Source organism: Varroa jacobsoni, unplaced genomic scaffold (genome assembly GCF_002532875.2).
Source record: "Varroa jacobsoni isolate VJ856 unplaced genomic scaffold, vjacob_1.0 scaffold_1171, whole genome shotgun sequence".
Lineage (NCBI taxonomy): Eukaryota > Metazoa > Arthropoda > Arachnida > Mesostigmata > Varroidae > Varroa > Varroa jacobsoni.
The window spans coordinates 27,477-50,838 of NW_019214073.1; the positions used below are offsets into that span (position 1 = coordinate 27,477).

The following is a 23,362-nucleotide window of genomic DNA, read 5'->3' on the forward strand; positions in this document are numbered from 1 at the left end:
ACAGGTCTAGGCGGGCCAGATGCACTGCAGATTTGCTTGCTGTTCGTTTGGATATTAAATTAGCTGCTCCGGGGCTGTAGTCCTATATTATCAAGTCAGTAGCCAATTACATACATAATCAGTGATCGAGAACTGCCATACTGCTGGGTATACAATCTGTTAGCCACAGGCCGTTCGAAATAAGTCAGCTGGATAAACTGCCAAGAAGAAATACTATCATTAATTAGTTTGCTTTAAAGTTACAATCAGAGCTGCATCCTTCACTATGTTTGCCCCTTGATCTTCAGTAATCGCATATATATATATATATATATATATATATATATATATATATATATAGATAAAAAAGATAACCAAAACACAATGATTACACCTTCGCTTTTTTTACATTTAATTAACATCTGAAATGCAGAATAATCCATATAGAGCGTACGCTTTTCTTTTTTACTTTAGATATGCAAAGCTATTACCGTTTTGGTTATTTTACAGCTGACAATGACGGGCTATTGATTCTCGAGCTCGATAATTCAATCTTCCAGTGTCATCGGTTCTCTCAGGTATATCCACAGAGGAAAAGCCTGTAGGCATAAGGTCTGGAAAATTGGCAGGGTATATTTTAGGTTCGCTACGACTAATTAACCAGGTTGAAGATCTTTATCGAAATAGTTTTTACGTAATTACGATATTGTACAGGTGGACCATTGTTCTATAAGAAAGTAAACTCGTTATTTTCACCAGAGTCTTGCTAAAATTTTTTTTTCAATAAGTCAAAGTGATTATCACTAGCTACCGTTCTGGGAAAAAAGGTGTTCCTAATCAATACTGGCCCACATTTTCAAGACGACTGGAAAGAATGAGAAACCTGAAGTCATAAGAAGGAAGCCAGGTGGAGGGTATGTAAGCGGCACAGTGTGTAACACACATTTTTAACTAGATTACATTATTATAGAATTATTAGAAATATTGTAGAAGGCTGAACTTCATAAAGGATATTTGTCATTATTTGGGATTGCGATCCCTGCAAGCTAAAAGCAAGACGCTTAAATTAGGTTTTGCTCAATAAGAAAGAGTTCCCGGGTTATTTAGATGGTCATACTCGACTTCGATCACGGATGAGGGGAATCACTACTATAGCGAACGACGATTTATGGTGTATCTCTTGAAACGCGTTACTTCTGAATGTTTATAGCCAACATTTGCTATGAACGCTAACTGTGTTGACCACCTGAAGTAATGAGTCCTAATGCATGATGAGCTTTACTTAGACACTACGACGGAACCAGCAACAATTGTCATTTAATTAACTGACCAAAATCAATTTAAAAGCCCTTCATGTGGACTTCGTATTTCGAAATAAGCCTATAGAAATTAGCTTTTTCGTTTTTCTACTTCGATTTGAAATTTTCTTTTATAACCATATTCTCGTTTTCTCGATCACTACTCAACTCAGCGAACCTCAATCCAGAACTGGAATGAAGGATGAATTCTTTCTTCCCACCGGCGACGGCAGGCTCTGTTGATTCCAAGCATATTTGTCTGCGGTGTCCAACATTTTAGTCGGTCACAACCTTTCCGACAGGTTTTACTGAAGTAGTTCATGCTACAACCAGGAACAGATTGCCTTCTGGTGAACCTCCAGGGGGCTGTGTTTGCTTGAACAAGTAGCGAGTGTTGTTTTTGCCTTAATCCTCCCTTGACGACCTACAACCTGACAGCGGAGTATTCTACGGTCGACATAGTCAGGCTGTGTTAAATTAGTATAGAGCTAGTATTTATTAATTAATACTCATTTGCAAGAACATTCAATATAGAAGATAAACATAAACGCAAATAAGCAGGATAGGCAGAGGGACGATCGCAGCCGCTGTAAAAAACTTTCTCATAGGAATAATTCTTCTCGAATATTTCCAACATTGTACATATAATACAGCGTCAATACCTATACTATACTTATTACATATAATATGGGCCTAAAATCATCTCTAAGGTAAGACAAGTAGCCAAAACGTTACGACGGTATTAAAAGTAATAATCTTCGTTTTTCGTAGTAGCCAGTAGAGGATTACGATGCGGCCACAGCACGTGCAGTGTTAGCGGGCTAAAATCATCACGCTGATTTGGCGTTTGGCGAGGTGTATATTGACCGTTTCGCTTAGTCCCGTGTTTTTTGCTAGAAACATCACAAGTCTTTAGTGTGCCTCGTACAAGCTGAGTCGGATTTATAGGAACTATGTGATTTTAAGAACAAAAAAATTAGCAAAAGCAATTTATTTTGTGGCATCCTTCAGCGCATGAGGTGAGATATTCATGATTGAAGAATCTTCCAAAAATGAAGAACATATATATTAGTTTAAATAGAATGAGGAATTGTTGACACAGGTCAAATCATGCGAACAGTTTAGTGAAGGGTCATGTGAGCTCCATACAAAATGTAAATCGTGGGGTTTGACATGTTAAAACCGGCTGCTATGAAAGCATCGATTCAAGGCAGAGATGATTACAAAACAACGAAGTTCCGTGAATAGGCCATAGAGTCTCTAACTGCCTTGCGGTGCCTCAGTGGTCTAAAATATAGAATTATCGACTGTGAGTGACAATCGAAGGCACCGTCGTTGAACTATCTCTAATTGTTTGTTATTAGATAACTGGACTAAAGATACCAGGTGTAGAAAGCAGTGGCGTAACTATTTGCTCTAGGTTAGACTTGAGCCTATTCTTCCTTGTTCAGTATTTTAATGTCCATAACATGAGGTACTTAATGCGTGTATACAACAAAAAAGTCGTTTATATATTCTAACCTTTTTTGTCGTCTGATGAAAATGAAGCGATTCCAGACCAAAAGTTCCTCTATTCTGCTTTCCGCACTTCACATAATAGTCTCGTAAGCGGATCAAGTACTTTGGTCAAATCGAGTTACAGCTTGCTCTGTCTCTAGGGGAAGGGCCACGTCAGGCCTCTGCAGCTATCGCCTACCAGAGGTGACCTATTTGCTCTCGAGTGAAAACAAAACCGTGAGACTTTCAGTCCTCTGAGTATATCTTTGAACAACCTATAAGTAATATATTAGTATAAATTGAAACAATAAAGTTATCGTAGATGTACCGTATTTTTGCTCTAAATATTTTCATTTTAACATGTATGCAAGTCATTTACGTGATACGATATTTTTTCCCAGTAATTGCCAAGTAAATCAATTTACCTCGTGTAAAGTGATCCGCGTAACTGTCTAACTTCACACCTGTCGATATACTGTTGTGTAAGTTAAGATATAGACTGCTGATACAGTGAAAGGATTATGCCCAAATCAACTGGCATCGGTTTTGACTAATGCAGTTTAAATATGTATTGGACTAAAAACATGGACGGACAGTTAGTGCAGCCTGTACAAATATAAGAGTAGTGTTCAATTAGCTGACGGCTCAACAATAAGATGTCAAAACGTGCAACTCGTTCTGACGTAAAATTGACCCGCAGCACGATGCATATTGCTAAAGTGGTCGTAGTATTAGCGAGGTCAATAAGTGATTTCATAAAACCACATTCATTATATATAGACACAGAGGCATATTGTAAAAAACTGTAGGCAAGTACAATTGTTGCGGCTTTTTTCCTGCTCTGTTCATTTTTTTTAATCTCAGTCTTATGAAGCGTCCGGCTCTCAGCAGCCGCGGTTGATGGAAACTCTAGGCAAGAAAAGAACTTTCATCGTTTCTTACCCTCCTAAGTTCTGTCTACGCTGACGAATGAGATCAAGCGGTTTCCCTTCTCATACGATTTAGGCACTTGTCTTTGTTCTTAAGAGCATTGAGTACCATAATCAATACTTGATCTCATAGTTACTGCGATGCTTGCTACAGTCATTGGCTGCCCCTAGAACGAGATTGGTAAGGATAATAATAGAGCTCTTCAGTATGCTCGCTTTGTTTTCGTTTGATATAACACCGATAAGTTTTCCTCTTTATTGAGCATATTTTGGAAGGGTGAAACACTTTTCCAAAGCAGGGATAGCACCTGCAGCAGCATAATAGCAAATGAGAGCATTTCATGTTTGAAATGGCGGCAGATGTCAGCGGGGACGTTGCTAGGTACGTTGAGGTGCGGGCGCTTGTGTCGACAGTGGCTAGACTGGAGAATCGAAATCCAAGCACAGCAGACGAGGCATGGAGCCCCTTAGTTCGTGCTCAACTCTAAACATTCACTTCTCTCTAGTTCCAAGATTAGAGCGAAGTGCCACTTCCTTCAACTCGAAAAGAAAGGACTCTGAAGGTGGCGTGGTTCCAAAAAAACTTCTGGATGCTGGTTAATGACGTGGGCTAGCTGTATCCTGCCAGCCTGGGAGAGCTGCTGCCTTACCCTCTTTTAAGGAAATGAAAACTCGCAGAAGAAGACTGATTTCTTTGCAGCGTTTTCTTCGTCTGGGTCCCAAGCCTTTTTAGTAGCTCCTTTTTGTGCTAGTAGTGGTAGTAGCCTTGTTTTTTGGGGTTCTTCGTTCCGTTCCCGCTGAACCGTAGTCAGAGCTTGCAATGTATACAAGCTACAGTATCCTTCCAGGTGTTTTTTTTTTTACTAACTTCTTCCCTATGTGCTTGAGTATATATATCGTTCACTATTGGCATTTATCGAATGTGTTAGATTCGACTCCAACTATGGCCACCGCGACTTCCATCATCGCCGTAACCTCAACAGGGACATCATTTCTTGTTAGCCGCAGAGTGTAGAGTACAAACGACAACAGAATATTCCAACCTAAATATATATAGATAGAATGATACGTGATTCAATTCTAGAACAAACAGCGTATTTGTACATGCGTGCTAATTATTATTATGCGCTACGTGGGTATGCTTGAGGACCACCCAAATAGAAAATCTACGAAAACGTGAAAGTAAATCGCTTAGTGTTCCGGGTAAGCTAATAAAAAGGAAAATATTTTTTTTTGCTACTTATAAAGTTGGCTTTTTCTAACAAGAGCTAAAAAAGCGCCGCAGCGATAGGCGCTCTCGTAGTACACAGCAAATCTAACCACTTTAAGAGAAACTAACCTAGGTGAGATCAAGTTATATCCTGCTTTGAACTGAAAAATGCGCCTTGTGACGTTTTTGACTTCATAACGTTTCACCAAGTAAATCCTAGCATGGTCCTATATATTGAATATTATAAACAAGGTAAATGTAAAAAAATCCTTAGTATATGCTTATTAGTGTAACACTAGACTAAGAATATTTCGTATATCGTAAATTACTTCAGCTACGCAATAATTCTTGAGCATGGATATGGAGAGCTGGGTGTCGGAAGGTAGCCTCATTAGGCCTGGGCTACAATATGGCCAAAGGAAGACATAAACACCTCGAACTAACATACCACTTCACTCTTCTACTACGGCCAGTCTTCATCGTTCTTCACAGACCAGTATCTAGACTCAGTAGATCCTCACCATACCATATCTACCATAGCAGAATCGCATTCACTGTGGCCTCAGAATTGTAGGTTCTAACGAACTCCATGTGCAAAACTGGCGTGGCGGGGGAGCAGCATGAGGCAGTGTGAAATGTTTCCGCGAAATCGAGGTGATCGTAGTGCCGGCGTCGGCTGTAGAGGCTGCCATGATGGCCGAACGCGTACCGATGGTGTGGAAGTTCAGCTGCTTTTCTTGGTAAAGCCTTAAAAGAAAAGCTACGAAATGCAAAGATAGTCCACCCCATCTTTTTCTTTTGCATATGCTGCGATCGGTGCTTCGTTAAGCATTTTCCTCGTCAGGGTCCACTTATTGGCGGCGAAGGACTATTACGACGTTGAATAGGTCAGGGGATGCCCGCCTATTTATTTTTGTTCTTAGTCACCCGGACATCGAACCTTGTGCCCTACTTATCGCTGCCCCCTCCCTGAGTTCCTTTTCCTATTTGGAAAGGACATTGTTTATGGCACTAGCTAAAGTGTCCTCTGTTGATTGTAGATTAAAAAAAAGGCCAGTAAAAGGCACGAGTGGCGCGTGCGTGAAAGCATGGACTTCCGAACTTTTTTTCTATCTCCATGGAAAGCAGACAAAAAGAAAATCCGGAATAAATAAACAAGCGTCGGGATTACTCAGGATTCGAAAGAACGCTTTTACTAATACGTATGATTTAACCAAATGTTGGTTCGTTTGGTACTACTTGCGTCTGCCATATTCCGTCCTTTTACCACAGAAGATAATTTTCGCCATTAAGTTAGTGTAGTCTGAGGTGGATAATACGAATACATACCTTCTCTCCAATCCTCTGAAGTGTATCCACTGCCTGACAGACTTACCGTTAAAACTAAAAAGCTGGGAGACACCTATATTTATACTACTACTATCGTATGTTGAAGAAATGTAAAAGCGCCAGAAAATATTTAATCGAGTATTCGGAAACTGTGGACAAACTGTAGGCTTTAGGGTTGGTGAATTAGATAATCAAAAGAACGAATCGTCGATTTTTTTAGTTGATTTGTAGGCGGTTATTATCGATCATTTGCTTACCTGGAAATAAGAATAGAAATAACACCTTAGTGATTTCCGCTGTTCTCCGCTGTTGTAGCTGTCTAATTTCTGTTTAGGAGTAGGACTCCCGTAACGTATTCAGGTAAGGGCATATCACATATGAGTTCGTGGTCTGAGGGCGACTCTCTGATTGAATTCCTTTCCCTATTTGCCACCTCCCATAGGCTCCTGATCGTCAACTGCGAGAGATGGTAGCAGGGGGAATTGACAATACCCTTGTGAGTTTGTCTCATCGTGCTCGACGGTAAACAGAAACCAAGTGGGCTTTGTTCCACTGCTACTGCTTTGAGGCTGCTTTTCCTAATCAAAGCCTCTCCCCCTGACAGAAATAGAGAGAGTAAAAGCCCCAGCAGCAAAAGTAGGCCTCAGTGATCAATAGTAATAACGAACGCCTGTGTGTATGTGCGCGGTTCTAGCAGCATTTAGCTTTCTGATTCTGGCCGTCTTTAGCAAACTAGTGGCTTGAATGGGTTCAGGGTTCAGCTGGCAGCGCTGCCAGTCAAGCGTACGATATCCTTTGCCTCAGCATGAAACACATTCAGACGTCGTATTGCATTAGACAGACTGACAGACAAAAGTAAAGGCGGGTTTAGGCGTTGTTGTCGCGTCTGTTGATGAGGTCGCAGAGCTTACTTCGAAAAGGGATCGCCAATCCAGGCCGTCTAACAAGGATAACAACAGTTAGCATAATAACGACACATCACTGATAATAAAGAAAACTCTGATTGATTGCACGTAGGGACACCGCGTCCAGGTACCCGCTATGGACAGTGTAACAACATCCCTTAAGTAGTGCGTCAACTCAACCAGGATTGGACACGAGCAGACGGACGTAGCTACGACAAGTTACTTAAGATCTGTAACGAAAACGTCGTTGTGTCCGGCTGTTATACGTCTTCGTAAAGGCATGCGTTGTCACGTGCTTAATCGTCACCATTCTTAGGAAAAGACAAACATGTGGTATGAAGTACCGGATGCTAATTTGGTAGCTGTACGCAAGCTACCGAACCCCACAGGGTTACGCTCCGGATAGATGCGTTAGCTCCTCAATGAGCCGATTGCTCTTTGCTCAATTCAGTACGAAAGTCTATGAGAGATCGTTTAACATGCCTATCGATTAATAAGGAACACAATCAGAGATAGATGTGCCGTAAAAGTTTCTACCGGTATTATACGCTAAAACTAAACGCGAATAAAGCGTTTTAGTTACTATGTTGAATTTGAATTTTTCGAGAGAGCCGGTTATTACCGGGATACTTATTTTTTAATTAGAAAATCATAGTTTTATGAACGCAAGGCTTCATGAAAGACGCATATGACGTGCATCTTTCAGCTGCATTTCCGCATTAATTTGATACCTTCGCACGTCGTTACAGATAAGGTAAGCTTAACCTATTTTTGTATGCTTTTCCGTTTCGAAGACTGTCAACCTGCCACGCCTCTGGTTCTCTTCCAGTTACATGCGTACCTAGGGCATTTCCAATCAGAATCGGCCACAGCGACAAGCGCGACCTAAAAGGAGAGCGTCGATGAGGCCGTATAAGCTACCAACACTTCTGTGGCGTATTTATAGAAAAATGAGACAAAGGAGCAGATAAAACGAGGAGTAAACAATACCACTTAAAAAGCGTCACTGAAACGCGTAAGTTAAGCGGGCAAATAGTTACAGAAGGTGATTTTGATTTCGATGGAGGCGTTTCCCTAGTGAACAAGACATAAGTCTTGGGGACAAATGTATGTTTATTAAGGATGAATAGTACGCGATGAGTAAGGGCGGATTACACAGAGGGAGAGAATAATGGCTTACATAGACCTGAATCAAAGCTGGAATCAGCGCTGAGGGCACAAAGGAATATATGGGCAACTTACGCAGAGGCTGATATTTCACCTAGGAATTAGGTGCCTTCTGCAGTACAAGCCGACATAAATCATCAGACAAGAAGAATCTGATATAATACAATATTTAAACAGGGCCTATATTACTGAGTGCAAAACCACCAGAAAATATGAGGTACCGTAAAAAATGTTCCACAAATGCTTTTCGAAGGATACTAATTCACGGAGAAAGGGCAGTCTAATGGTAAAACGCTTACACTCCTACTGGCATGTTAGGCTTGCGTAATTAAAAAATTAGCAAAATTTAAAAAAAATACAAACAATGTCGAAATTTACCTAAGCAAATCGTCTAATTTTTAAATTCACATATACAATGCACCGTTGTGTGACTACGGCCATTTCTACTAGCAAAACATAAAAGCAAATTTTATAGATCTACGTTAATGGCGCTTAAAGTGCCAAACCAGAGCATTAAGACTATTGCGGAACTGTCATTACTGATCATTTGACAGCTTTCATTTTAACTATTATTCAGTTGTCGGCATTTACTTCTTTCATAGCTAGCCTCAGTGTGTGTGAAGTAGAAAATAATTTGAGACATTTCGAACCGCTTATCTGTGTTAAACGTTCCACCAACAGGGTAAGCCATTAGTAGCTTAACGTCACTGCGGTATCATTATATTAGCACTATACTATCTGCGTTTCAAAGCATTGCACAATCCACGACAGCGTCTACAGCAAGAGCAGCAGCAGCAGAACTTCCTCGGTGGCCTGTTAGGAGAATTCAAGTTCATTCAGCTTGAGGAAACTTCGAACAGTAGGGTTTGTATGTGCATTCAGGCGTTAGACATGCATATCTTATCGACACATGAGTCGCCCCGTTTCCAGCTCACTTCATGCGTCCACCACGCTCGAAGGCCTTAACTTTGCCAATGGAACAATTATTGCGACTCCGAGTTCATAAGATAGTTGTCCAGCGTCGCTGCTCGCTGATGCTCAGTGCAGGTGACTATATAAGAGATGGTGTAAGTTAAATTCGAGACCCATATCAATAGGGCCGATAAAATGGTTTAAAAAATTTCCCATGACAACCATCTAGTGTTAGTATCTGTATATGTAAATATACAATATAATATAATATAGTATATGTAAATAAGATCATCAAAATATCATTTTCGGTATTTTGATTACAAACGCCGGGGTCCTGGGTGCTCGAGAGTTCTGTGAATTTCGCCTAACGATATACACCCTGAGATACATTGAACTAAATTGTTAACAATTTATCTAGTTAGCTCTGTTAACAGCTTTTTCCAGACGGCCTCCTGGAAATCCCCTTAAAATGCTTCATCAGCGAATGGGTCGTGACCGAAACAAATCTACCTTATTTTTAACTGATTGACTCTTTCGTTCCAGTCGATATTTCCTTGCTTAGTTTTACCTTTCTTACCTAAATGGTGTAGCTGAAAGTCGACATAGCCGCAGCATGCCTTAGATAGTCGTAGTTTACCTCACGGCTTATGTGTACTAACTTCGTTGGCTATTCAGAGTTCGTCCTAGGTTCGATTCATTCTTGTTTGGCCAGCCTCTACCGAAAGATAATTGGATTCATTTCTTGCTTACTTCATCTATAAACGTCACTACCTCGCTTGGTAATCCTATCCTATCTGGAGCAACTTCTATTGTTGTCGTTGTTATTGTTGTTACCGTCTTGAGCTGTGTTGTCATAGAAGCTAATGTTTACTTTATTGACGTCTCTTGTCCTAGAAGCCCTCCCTCCATCCCCGAAGCAACGGACAGTCATATCTCTGAATGGCTATAAACAAGCATTTCGGCATAACCACTACTTCTGGTTTGCTTTCATCAGCAGAATTTCCACTAAAGACCACGTTCAGGGGTGGTATACAGTATCCATACGACATTTACGTCAAGCAACTGCCTGCCGAGGTTTGTTAGATGCAACTGTAGTAACTATGAGCAATGCTACAGATGCATAGAAATCCGGTAGTCACGAGGTAACAGGAGTCCTTACGTTTAGAACGACGGCAAGGATCTTACGGGGTATAATTCTATTGGTATAATTACTCTTCTGTGTCAACGGCTAGTGTGTCTGAAGGGTACCACCGAGCACGGGCTACCAGTACATGGTTAACGTAACCTTTGATAGAAGATTAAAAATCATATGGCTTCAATACACTCGTGTGCGCCTACATAACAGTCGAACCCATATATTAAGCGGGCGTAGGCAACGCATTAGGTAACGTTTCCTTTTTCCGGTGCGCTAGTTTAGTGTTGTTTTTTGCCAGCCCCGGAGTCGATTAACGAATGCATAGTCGAGGATACCGCTTACAAGTTTACCCGTCAGTGTCCTTCTGTGATTAGTCGCATACAGCAAAGATTGCACTGTCTTTCTTGTATGGTAACGTTAGTGCGTGTACTGAGAGCACAGACGAGCTTATACAGAATCCAGGAAACAACCAAAATTAAACTGATCGAACTAAGGACAATCTAGGAACGAAAAGAGTATAAAACGTGTTACCTAAGATGTTTCACTATGGCTGTCATTCAGAGACTCCTTTTCCTTATTCGTATTGTGAACGTTTGAAGCAATAAGTTACTTAAACTGCTGCACCTGGTAAAAGCTTAAGGAGTCGAGCATGCTGGATGTACATTGAATTCAAAGAGTAGAGGGCAAACACAAGCCTTTGGATACACACAGTCAGCCGGATGGCGGGTCGGTGAGATACGCCATCGGTTTGCTCGTATAGAAGAAAAGATCCCCTGCTTACAATCGCACAAGTCTGCTTGCCTTTCCTAGCTGACAAATGCTTTATTCCTCTTCGCATCCTCTTCAGTGGAAACTCCATCACACTAGACACGCCCGCTCTACGTACTCACTCCCTCCTTTCTATGTTTAGGGTTTGTACGGTAAGAAAAAAATCTTTCTACGTTTTTTTAACCTCAAACAAAGACTATGTATAAAACAAGCCTGCTTCCCGTAGTCAATCAAACGGCATGTAAAACGACGAATGAGGTGCTTCAGTAAGCTTTCGCCAATGCATATGCAACTGAAAAAAACCCAATTTTACCTCTTTCATCGTAGTTCTGACGCATATATGTAGTAGGAGAGCAGTCGAAGGGCGGCTATTGTTATGGCAGACCTTCGGTACGAAATGCCGAAATTATTTCCATCTTTCAAAAATTGCAAAGAGTACGTATGTTATCTGATGTTCTCGTGCCACACAGATGTACTTGGGTATCACAGTCTTTTCAGCACACAGTTGTCGACGTGTGTGCGTTCTACGACTTACCTGAGTACGTAGTACATCCATCAAGTCGACCGCGTGGTCCTCTAAAATAATATTAGATCTCACGTAATTTTTTTTAATCAGAGCTCGACCTGAATTTTCCTAGCCCTTCAATGTTGGCCGGTGCATTGACAGAGAGTTAAGGCACTTGTTCCGACTGAGCATATGTTGCTAGAACTATTTGGCAACAGATACGAGCAGCTTCGGGCGTTTCGGGCGGGATTCGGTTTGTTATAGCAGCAGCTGTTACTAAGGAAGGTCAGTTATGGATTCAGTTATTAAATAAGGTCGCAGCTAATGTCGTTCCAAAAGGAAGTAGCATAATATGATTTATCAGTTCACAAAACCTGTGCCTATATCTATCCAGTGCTCCATCAAAAGCTCGGAAGTTATTTCGACTCGTGGCACGTAAACGTGGTATAGCAAATAAAAAATAACTTGACATCTTGAAACACCAGTTTACCGCTAAGCTTGATTCTAACTTAGCCATTCGTTGATGCTGCGTTATTACACCCGTTACACATAAAATCAGCGAGTTACTTACTTTTCTCTCGTCAATGGGCCTCTGATCTTGCCGATTTTAATCTCTTGATGGGCTCCGCTATTCCGAGAATCGTGTCATCTATAATTACAGTCTGAGATAGCAATTTTATCCCCACTTGCCGCTTTTGCGGGACACGACAATATCGAACACGAAACAATATCGCATAAATTCAAGTATAAAAGAAGTCCAAAATTCATTTTAATGGGATTAATTTTGTATTACATATAACGTTACTTTACCAGTTTAAATTTTAGTTTAATAACTACAATTATTGTGTGTGTGTGTGTGTGTGATCTACCTTTCATTATCTGTAAAAATGGCTTAACTTTGTAGAGTTCCAGAAATCGAAATACGGCCGATTCAATTTTGTGACGTTAATTTTTATCATAGCCAAATATCGAGCTTTTTTTTGCAGCCAGTTACGCTTTGATTGTAAGGTTGTCGTTAGCCCTCAGTGGTACCGTGAGACTAATCGCGTATCGTTGCTTCCGCTATAGTCTCATCGAGCTTTTTTTTTTGTTTGTATATGGTCGATCTATACGAAAGGCATTTTTTCGCTTCGAAACTTTTAGCACGGGAACGACTATTTTTTCCAATAATAAATTTCAAATATATAAAGACCATTTTTTCATCCGTCAGAATTTAATTTTTGCCTTAACCGTAATAGAGTTGTGGAATACTTGTGCAGAAATTTCATTTAGCTTTAAGGCCGTCTATCTTAAACGTGAATATCGCCATTCGAACAAAAGCAATATATCTGCTACTGTCAAATCTTAGCTGAAAATGACACCAACGCCAATACGAAGGTACTCATTCCACTATAAATACGTGACTCTCAAATTATATAACTAGAAGACCGCTTAATGTCTTCGCACTCCAACTATTCCAAAAAGCTTCAATTTCTTTTTCTAAAGTTTAATATCATCAATTGAAACTTCTCGACAGCCACTCCTTCACTAAATTTACTTCCGGGTTATTACTTATGTCCTACCTAACAAATAACATTTTCGACTCAGCTAAACTACTCGTCCTATACGATGCAATACAGGTCGCTTTGTTTCAGCAACGAAATTAAACGAAAATGAGCTTGTTTATTCCCAAATTTTGTTGCGAAGTTTTTGAAAAGTGTCTATATTGTATTTGCCTTACAGACTTTACCCGATAGGTTACAATAGAGCTTGTTTTACATGCTAAAAGCCATTTAGACAACATATTTTACTTTTCTTCGCCTTGAATCTCGATTTGGCACACACACACAATGATTTCAATCCTGCACAACTTTCTGTACATAAGTGTTTCACGGCTTGGACATGGTCCCAAACGGTTTTACGTGTGCGTATAATAAGTATGAACGATATTTACACCAATAACTTAATTTCCGTAAGTAACAGGCACCTGATTTTTTGCGTAGTATTTTCCAATGGGTTTAGGTCACATCTTTTACATTTCATTCACACATTTTAGATCTTCGTTTTCTATGCAAAATGTCCCGTCATATACTTTTGGCGGGTTCAGATAAATCAGTAATGCCACTCAGTCGCTTGGATTCAGATTATACTTCCACATCCATATCGCAATTCGCGAGGCAGCGGCTGACGATGCAAAGCTATGCTTAGTTCTTCCGAGTGTAAACATTTGCCTCGGAGAGATAATGGGTGTAATAAAACGTTTACGAAACTTCTTTCCAGAGCACATACGGTCTAGAGAAAAGTCCTGCTACAATGCAGATATAAACGAAATCCCCGTTCTATTCACTCATGATCAGCCGTCCGTCATGATAGCCAAAGGACATTTATAGAATATCTGAATTTAGTTATTTCTGAAAATGTCGAAAGTACTCCTAGAGGGAACCACAGTCTGGCAAAGTACCGCCTGCAAAAAGCGAATACAAAGGCATCTAGATGTAAACCAAATTCGTTCTGAGCGACCTTTAATGCAACAGCCAATAAGGACTACTGTCGATGAAAATAAAAAAAAAAAAAAAAAAGGAGGAGAATATCGGTTATTATGATGATTATTATTACGTTTAGCAATATCGTTTTTGCAACTATAACATATACATATGAGACCGGAAATCAACGGAATTGACGAAAGCTAGAAAGCTATAAACATCGACTTTGTTAACCGAAGAAAACGTCTTCGGAGCGCCCCAACCCATTCAGAGTTCGGCACAGAATGGGGCTTATCAAATTTTTTTTCATACGGGGCACATCGATATGCATAAGGGGCTCGCCGTTCCGCTTGGACAATTTCACTAGAGAGCAGATTAAAGCAGTCACAGAAGACACTGGTTGTCACAAGCGTATCACCTCCTAACGATCTCAAGCGATAGTTCGAATACCATAATTTAACATTTGTAGCTAGAATTTCGCCAACGGATCCGTTTTTAGTCACGCGCTGTTACGTTACATCATTAAGGTGCTATATGGATAGGACTAATTTCGGCAACCGCAGATTTGTTCGTCTTAATTGTATCTTTGGTCGACTATGAGTTACCTAAAAGCCTACTTTCCTATCACGGAGATCTCCTCTCGCTTAACATGACACCAAAAATGTAGCACGTAAATCTATTGACACTAATGTATTAACTCGGTGCTCATACTGGCTCTGAACTCCTCGAAACAACCTTCAACTGCCTGCATTGTAAACTGACAGATTAATGCTTTTCACGAAACCCGGATGACAAGCTCTGAAAGGGCTAGATGTAGTGTTTCACGGTTTACCCATAACCCCTCATCACGATTTCTGTGATACGATGTTAGGGCTATCTCTGTAGGAAGATATTGTCAAATATTTTACCGTACTAATACTTCATTCTCATGCATTTTGTAGTTACCTCTAGATCATTTGTCGAACCTTCTCGAGTAGGAAAAATGTAACAATAATTCTATTGTCACCACCGATAACTCGCCTAACACACTTTATCATAAAGACACTAGTAAGCAATATATAACAAACACGAGTATCTATGCTCGTCATAAATACATCCCGCAGCGATCCAGCTGCGACTGTTTTTGCGGTATCAAACTTTAACAGATTTCAGAGCTGACCTTTAAGATGATCAGATATCTGTCTGAAATAGAAAACCCCACTAACACTGTAAAAGCACGTACGGAAACGAACACTTCCTTAGGAATTGTAGGCTGTGGAAACCATCATCAGCCTAGTCATCGGATCCGTTGCATCAGTGAGATATCAACCTACGATGCCTAATTCTTTATAGAGGAATAGGCATGCGAAGACGTGTTGTTTCTGACAATGGTTGCATTCGCTCCATACCAGGCAAAATAAGTTACTATTACCTAGTAACTTTATTGGAAAAAGCTTTTTAAAGCGATAAATCTTTTCTTAGCTATTTACATTCACGTCTGCATTAGACTGAGGCAATCTACAAAGCGCGCTGCTGAATAAATCAGCCCGCTGTACACCGACACTTAATGCACTTCAGCCTGAGGTGTTATCGAAAACCTGTGCAGCTGAAAGTGGTTTCCAGAACATGTTCTCCCTTTACCAAGTAATACATGACCAACATATACAAATCATACTGGGCGTCACACGTATTTACTGATCAACCTATCCCTAATACTTCAATCTGCGTTTGTAGTCTCGTGTTCCTCAACATCTTTAAGACGTTTGCAACACTTAACCCACTATATACAAAAAGGGAAACAAGGTGAGTCCTCGAAACAACTCTTTTTCCTCGAATATAGATTCCCTTTAGACGTCCTATGATAACTTAATTAAACGCAGCAGAGCACTGAAATCCCTGTACTGGCAAAAGCGTTTGATTGCCTTCATGGCAAGCTTAGCTGTTCCGGTGTGGGAGACAGGTGCTCAAGCTGCTGCAGATCTTCCTTACTGCATATATGTACCGTATTGCCTGTGACAGCGCAATATTTTTTCTAGCTGAATGTAACCAGGTTTGCCGCTGTCTCCCATTGTTTTCTCAATATTCCTCGATGTTCAAACCCAAACACCAGCGAGTCCACTGTCTATGCGGACATCTGCCTAGAGCGATTGTTGCAAGTTACGCTGTTTTGTATAAGTTCAGTGTGATCAACGTTTCATGGTTCATTTTAATGCAACGATATAAGGCGCTATGGCATTTATTTGGCACTAATCGTTGGTTGTCTACATGCATACGCAGTTTCTTTAACAAAGAATCGACATATGACCTTTTATCGTAGAGATAATTTTACACAACCTTCTAAATAAATAGAGGGGCATATTTTGGCTAATTCACATAACTTGCTAATGGCTGGAATATTCTTTATAGAGAATTGAAATAAAAAAAAAAACAATCGCTCGTGAGGAACACTGGTATACTAGAACTATCACTTTAGTTGATGATAGGTTTCTTGTTATACGACCATGAAACTACTGAGCGTAGTACAGTGAATTTAGATACCTAGTCCATGTATACGAATAACTTTTTTTTAACTTCCGGTACCCACTGCTATCGAAGCTGGAGTTTCGAAGCCAAACGATCCTGTTAATAAATTGTTGTGCCTCTAAATAACGTAGTATAATTAATTTTGCAGCTAGATTGATAATAATACATATCTCTGTCTATTTACATCAGTTATATATATATATATATATGCGTGTGTTGCTTGTAGCACTTCAAACGCCGATCATTGATTTGTTTCCGTCTGAGGCTTGGCGTTCAAAAAAGCTTCTTCATCTGTAAGCTATTGCAATTTACTACTTTTTATTTAGATTCGCGAGGGACGCCACCCCGTCTAAACGGGTATAGAGCCACCCGTTATCACCAGCAAATAGAGATTTTACTCAAATGTAGGCACGCCTCTTGGAGCACTGCTATAATCACGGCTCTATGTATAATGGAGTTCCTTCACAATCCTACACCCCTAAGCTGGAACGTCTGCGCATTACTGCCATGTAGAAAGGCAGAGCACTCCGTCAGCTTTATTTCTCACATCGTGGTAATTTTTTGGAAATAAAAAAATTCTCTTCTTAAAGTGGAAAATTGGAGAAAGATACAACAATTGTGCCTCGTGCATCATTTACATATTGCTGGAGGCTCTTAGCTTCTCTTTTTTTTTTGCTTATCGTGATTATTTTTATTGTACATGTTTTCCTATGGTTCGTTGGAACCGGACTTGCGCCCCCTTTAGAGGCCGAGTCGAGACGCCATGTGAACAAAGTTTATTTTTAGTAAAGTGGGTAGAGCTCAATTGTCCGAAACGAGACGATGGAACGTCCGGTTGATCACGATTTGTAGCGCAACGTCCGACATGTTTCCGCTGGCCTTATGATTGTCTCATGTTATGATTGTATTACAAGTGTCTTTGAATTATAGCTCGTTGGGTCTAATCAATGCAAATTCCACGAGAAAGACATTTTACGGAAGACATGCGCTTTTTCTTTAACATTCCTTCATTCAATGTAATGCTTTATTTCTACATATTTGCCATTGAATGTTTTTGCTAATAGGGAAATGCTTGTGAAGGAACTGAGAATATATGTAACCCCTTATTGCTTCCTTGCTCGAGTCGACGGTCACATCGCGCAGTCGTAATCTCTATGACACGTCGTCTGTAAGCAGAAAGGCGACTGGGTTCCTCTTATTCTTGTAACGTTCGCTCTGGACGAACGCCCGCCAACCTCGGCCACCTGGCAGTAGCTCACCTTGGCTACCTACCCAACTGCTGGCTAGGACTGAGTTGGCCCGCTCCACTTTTTCCTCTCGTATTACTATTCCATTCGAGGGCTTTCTCGTTTCTTATCGCAGTTGCACAAGGATAGCCGACCCGGACCTCGCAAGCACGTCAGCAAGAAGAATCTTTCTTTTTCACCCGCACAACGCGCCAGCAACGACTCAGCCGAGCCTGCAAACGAATTCTGCAGGTTTCAGGGAGGCAGCTGCGCCGGTGTGTCGCCTAATCGAGGTGAGGTCGTGCTGTGTGGAAGGGACCCATTCTCTATAGCACATGAGAAAATCACCTCCTCGGTGCCAATGATGCGACTGTTACGACGAGCTAGCTAGGTCTATATTCGACGCATGGCGATTGTGCGGCGTGCCTTCGTTGGCGGAAGAGGAGTAAGCCTTCGTTCGATTTCCGTGCGATCGATCGACCGACCGACGGAGCGCAGAAGAGATTGGTAGAAGTAATGAGCTTAGCAAAAGGACACGAAATTCGAAGGTTCTTTTTCAACCCACCTACGGTTCCTTTGAAAATCCTAATAATAGATAGAGCAGAATCTTGTCTTTATCCTACCGGAGTTGGATATTAATACAAAAATAAACGTTTTAAGATCATTTGTTAGCGCTGTAGAAGCTCCGTGAAAAAACAACGTGATAGGGCTTAGACTTTGCAAAAAAGACCGGTCGGCATGATTATGGTCATGGACGTGATAGATATCATGTAAATGTCTCCTTTATTCTTTAAAATGAGCATATATATATATATATATATAAACAAGTGAACCATTGTACTCTAATAATTAACTGATATTGTACATACTAGTATTATACATGTAGACGGTTAAGGCAACTAGCCGTATTACCCCGTTTTTGTGTCTACAATTACAGTCGGATACTTCAAAGTACTGAATCTCTCTTGACTGATTAAATTATCTATGCTTCGCGTTTTTTATTCAAACTTTATTCCTTCTGTTCATCTTAGTCTATCTAATGTTTCGGCTGGATAGAAAACCTGTGCGCACTGCTTAACCACAATTCATTGACTTTATTTTAAAGGAGAATCGATCTTTTTACGATAAACGTCACGCTGGTTTAGGGTACAATATTATCTTGCCAGTTACGCAATGGAACTTCAATAGGCATTGCAAGTGGAAACTTTACCTTCTTTTTAGTTACAAATTCGTATTGACAAATCTCATTCCAACGAGGCAAGTTAATACCTGGCTGAATAATGATCAAGGGGCAAGTGTGAAAAGCGTGACATGGTAGTGCCTTGCACTCAGTCAATACGGTTGATGCCGTTACGCCAATAGCATAGATCCACACTGATCAAACAGGCTATCGTTAGACCGTGCCCTAATTGCTGTTAAAGCTCCTATAATAGCATCAATGCGTCAGTATAAGCTGTATTATATCCACTGCTTTCTTCCCTGTCGTGACGGCAAACCCTGACCGATTCCCGCTCCTAGATTCGATTTCAACCACGTATCCGCTGAAAGGTAACGTTGTCTCATAGTGCAAACAACTTCTTAAGAGGTACTTTTTTTTTTTATCGCAGATGATCATACTTTTCTCTCGCAAAAGCTGCAAGTCTAGACAACTGAATACCTCGGACGGAATACAAGTCTTCTTGCACGAGTATCACTGTATGAATAAATACAGGATGCTGATATCGGACGACATACTGGAAAGCAACGTGTCGCTTTCCGCAGCTTTTATGTGGTCGGTTTATGTATTAGAAGCAAAACACGAAGATGCCGATAAAGGTCTATAGTGCTGGCTTCGAAAGCGAAATCTTTAGCACCGAAGCTATGACGAAATTTATGCAAAGGTACCCTATCTATGCTTCTTTCACGATTAACGGAATTTTAGTTTTTAATTCTAGAAATAGATGATACTAGAAATCTGAGAACTACAAGGACAAGTCAGATCGGAAGCAAACAGTTCCCGAAATTAACCCAAAATGACGTTTATTTATTGTGGCTTTTGTAATATCATAGAAATCCTATACTTTTTTTTTTTAACTGGGAAATGCAAGCTGAGTGTTTCATGTATACTTTGCCTCGAGAAATTTTAAAAACATCATTCGATTGGGATTAACAGTACGAATACTTGGGTCTAATACTTGATTCGGGCCACGATACAAACGTCTCATTTATTCAAAGGGCTCACAAGATCGGTACAATATAATTACATTAAGCGGACTGTTCACAGACCGATCTTGTCACCCGCTACAAAAAACAACTTGCTGATAGTGTCAAAAGTGGCTTCTTCTGGAGACACCACTACACTAACTATTTATTTTAACTTCAAAGAAGTTGTTAGGTAACTTCTAGCATCTGCAGACCGCTCCCTTTATCGAGAGACGCAATGCCTCGTAGCCTAGTAGATTTACAAGAGCCACCACATCTCTACGCTACACAGTTCAAAAAACGATCCTATACGCCTAGTAAGGTATGTATATCTTTGTGATGAAATTGGGTTTATACCTGTAAGGATTACAGCTGTATGGGAACGTTTAGAGCATTATGAAGGTACGAGTAAAGTTTTAATTGTTGTAAGACAAAAGTTCCTGCGATAAGATTTTACCCATCCAACCCAAAAGGGTGGTTCTGAATAGCAGAGGTGACACTAAAATTTTCATTTGCCGGTTAACGCGGCGCCTGATCCCCACGTAGAGCCGCCGTAACCGGAATGGTCTTAACAGCACCGGATTTCAGTCATTAAAGTGGTTCGTATGAATTATGATGTTCAATGGAGCTCTGAGTGGGCTATTCATTTAAAGGAAGCAGAAATGAATAATTCGTAATTGAACTAAAGTAAAAAGGTCAACAGTTAACCACAGCGTTGTCTTCAAGTTGTACAAATTGGATATAATCCTAGCTGATTTTCGTTTCAATGGATAGTCTGATTCAGTATGCAGAAAAGACTGGTTCTAGTATGTACATAATTTAGTGTACATAAATAACGTTTACATAGTAATAACATGCTGTACCAAAACAACCGTGTATGCAGAGCCATATCCAGTTCATCGTCGTACCCTTTCTGCGCTTGCCACCCTTCCGTACGGCTAACCGTCGTGGCATGTGCTTAAACTATAAAAAGATCATCACGGGTCGATTTTTATTACAACAACAAGTAGACCGCGGTACAGCTGGTCTTCTGATGGTGCACATAGATTGCGTGCTCTCGCCAGCAACGGTCTTGCCTTCCTTCTCGCGCCATTGACGTCTACGTAAAACACACAGAGCTATCGCATATTAACGTATACGAATAATATGCTGTTCGATAAGCTTTCGTGTATTTCTATTTATTGGTGCTATATATATATGTATACAAGATAACTGGGACTTTTCCTGTCTTCTTATCATATTTTTTCGTTAGTTTATTTACAGTTACTAGAACTGGCATTGTTGATTGAGCATAAACACTAGTCACTGTGGCTACATTTTGATTTGAACTACTTACTAATCATTTTCAGAAAATCCCTTTTTTAATCGAGAAATAAGCTCTTAATCGTACTTAAGCTTAAACAAGCAATACTGGTAATGCATGAAGTCGCTGAAGCGTGTCTTAAACGGTACGGTGTATACAAAAATTCCAGTCAAAACGAATTTGAAGCTAATAGAACGCTAAAAGTACAAAAAACGCAAAGTACATCCAACGAAAATCCAAAACGTGCAAAAGGTTTTAAAAAGACCAACCGTTGGACCTAATCTATACAACCCAATTGCCAATGCATATTACTTTTCTAAAATGGAAGCTAATTTCTCTACAATTTTTTTTGTTTTAGCCGTTTCGATGAATTTTTGAGCTTTTCAAAGCAAAAACATATTGAGGGCCTGCCGGCTGGTTTCCTGAAAACCTTTTTTTGGATTTCCCAGGAACTTCATGAAAACTGGCAATAACTTAGACGTTGATTTTGGGCAAAATAGAATAGTTTTTAATTTTGACCCAGGATTATCTCGCGCAAAGAGATTAAATTATAGCTCATTTTTGTTTTAATTATACATAGGACGAATTGTTTTCGGCCACAACGAGTTTTTATTTCGTTAAAAAAAAAATCGGCATTCTTCCAATACGAAAAATGATGGATGACCGCATGCCCGTCACGATGGACAACTAATTTAGGTATCGTATTCTCCCTCCCTCTCTCTCTCTCTCTCTCTCTCTCTCTCTCTCCCCACATATAAATATATGGAGAGAGAGAGAGAGAGAGAGAGAGAGAGAGAGAGAGAGAGAGAGAGAGAGACGTAGAATACGGATCCATATGTATAGCTAGTTACTCTTTGGCAAAGTACACTGTCATCGACTAAGGACCATTCGGCGCGGTCTCCTTAATTTCTTCAGTTATTACGTGGTGCTGGTAAATCCATTAAGAGTTATATTCCTGATGAAGAATACCAGATTGATTTTGCTCGTTACGAGCTGGATTCTCCATCTTTGTCGACACGGTGAAGCCCATAACTTGAAAAATATTATAACGAATATCGCCGTACAGAATTCCAGTACGACTGTGTTAACGCGACCAAATGGCTAATCTTTATTCTAATTATCAGCTGCGTTCGGACGTTCATATATCAATTCCAACAGATTTAGAAGCCCAGGAAAATCTGAGGTATTCATGTCAAAGCACGGTAACATGGTCACCCCTCACGAAGAGCTGAGCAAACCTTATGAAGTTTGACATGATAATCCCATGTATTCCCGTAAACTTCACTGCTATCTTGACCCTAGACTAGCGGGAATTGGGCACAGTGTACCCGCCTCCAGGTTAAAATATCTCTCAAGGTATATGATACTGATATGAGTGTCAACTGCGTAAACTCAATTCCCAGAATTCAATACAAAGTGGACATTTTTGTTATACCTGTATTATTAACACTATAATAATAATAATAATAGAAACAACCAGTGAACGAGTTCCTTCACTAAGCCTTTATGCTTAAATTATATTTTTCATCGATATCTGGCTGCATAACCCGGTGTATACAGACACGTCCGCTTTTTTCATCTATGCATCTCATTGTTCCAATCGGAAAATTGTAATTTAAATGTGTATTTTTTTTATAAAAGGATAAACTGACCGCAGTACAGGAAATCGTCCCGTTTTTATTTCTGTTACACGTAGATAATTAGCAGAACTGCGAAGTTGGCATGCGTCGCATATAAATAAAATTGGAAAAAAAAATGGCTCTGGAGCTTCACATGGTCGTCCTTATGTCAGCGTTGTAATAACCAATTATTAACCGCTATCTCACACGCAACACCACTGAGCGACATACATATCTCATATTGAAGTCCTGTACGAATTGGAAGTTCTATATCTGAAAGAGTACTTGTTCATGTAGATTTTTAGACGGATTTTCGGTGAGGTTGTAGTGTTGCTCGCCCCGTCTGCTACGTAGTTGCAAGCATATTTATATGTATGTATATAGCCTGCGAACATAAATCTTCCAGTCACAGTTGTACATTAAAGGATTTCAATC

The 23,362-nt window shown here is 40.2% G+C and overlaps 1 protein-coding gene and 1 long non-coding RNA gene across 2 annotated transcripts in view; both read right to left on the minus strand.

The window, feature by feature from the left end:
• Window positions 1-1,401: 1,401 nt before the first annotated feature.
• On the minus strand, window positions 1,402-4,494 carry LOC147752543 (uncharacterized). Its single transcript, XR_015313753.1, has 2 exons — window positions 2,799-4,494; window positions 1,402-2,170 (listed from the first exon to the last, which is right to left on the minus strand). It is a non-coding gene; the product is annotated as an uncharacterized LOC147752543 (long non-coding RNA).
• A 1,852-nt stretch (window positions 4,495-6,346) lies between these two features.
• The window catches only part of LOC111267342 (uncharacterized), a 31,060-nt gene continuing 14,044 nt past the window's right edge, over window positions 6,347-23,362 (minus strand). Inside the window, exon 2 of the mRNA XM_022845542.2 lies at window positions 6,347-6,499. Coding sequence (XP_022701277.2) covers window positions 6,459-6,499 — 41 coding nt within the window. The 3' untranslated portion in view covers window positions 6,347-6,458. The remainder of the gene's footprint in view (window positions 6,500-23,362) is intronic.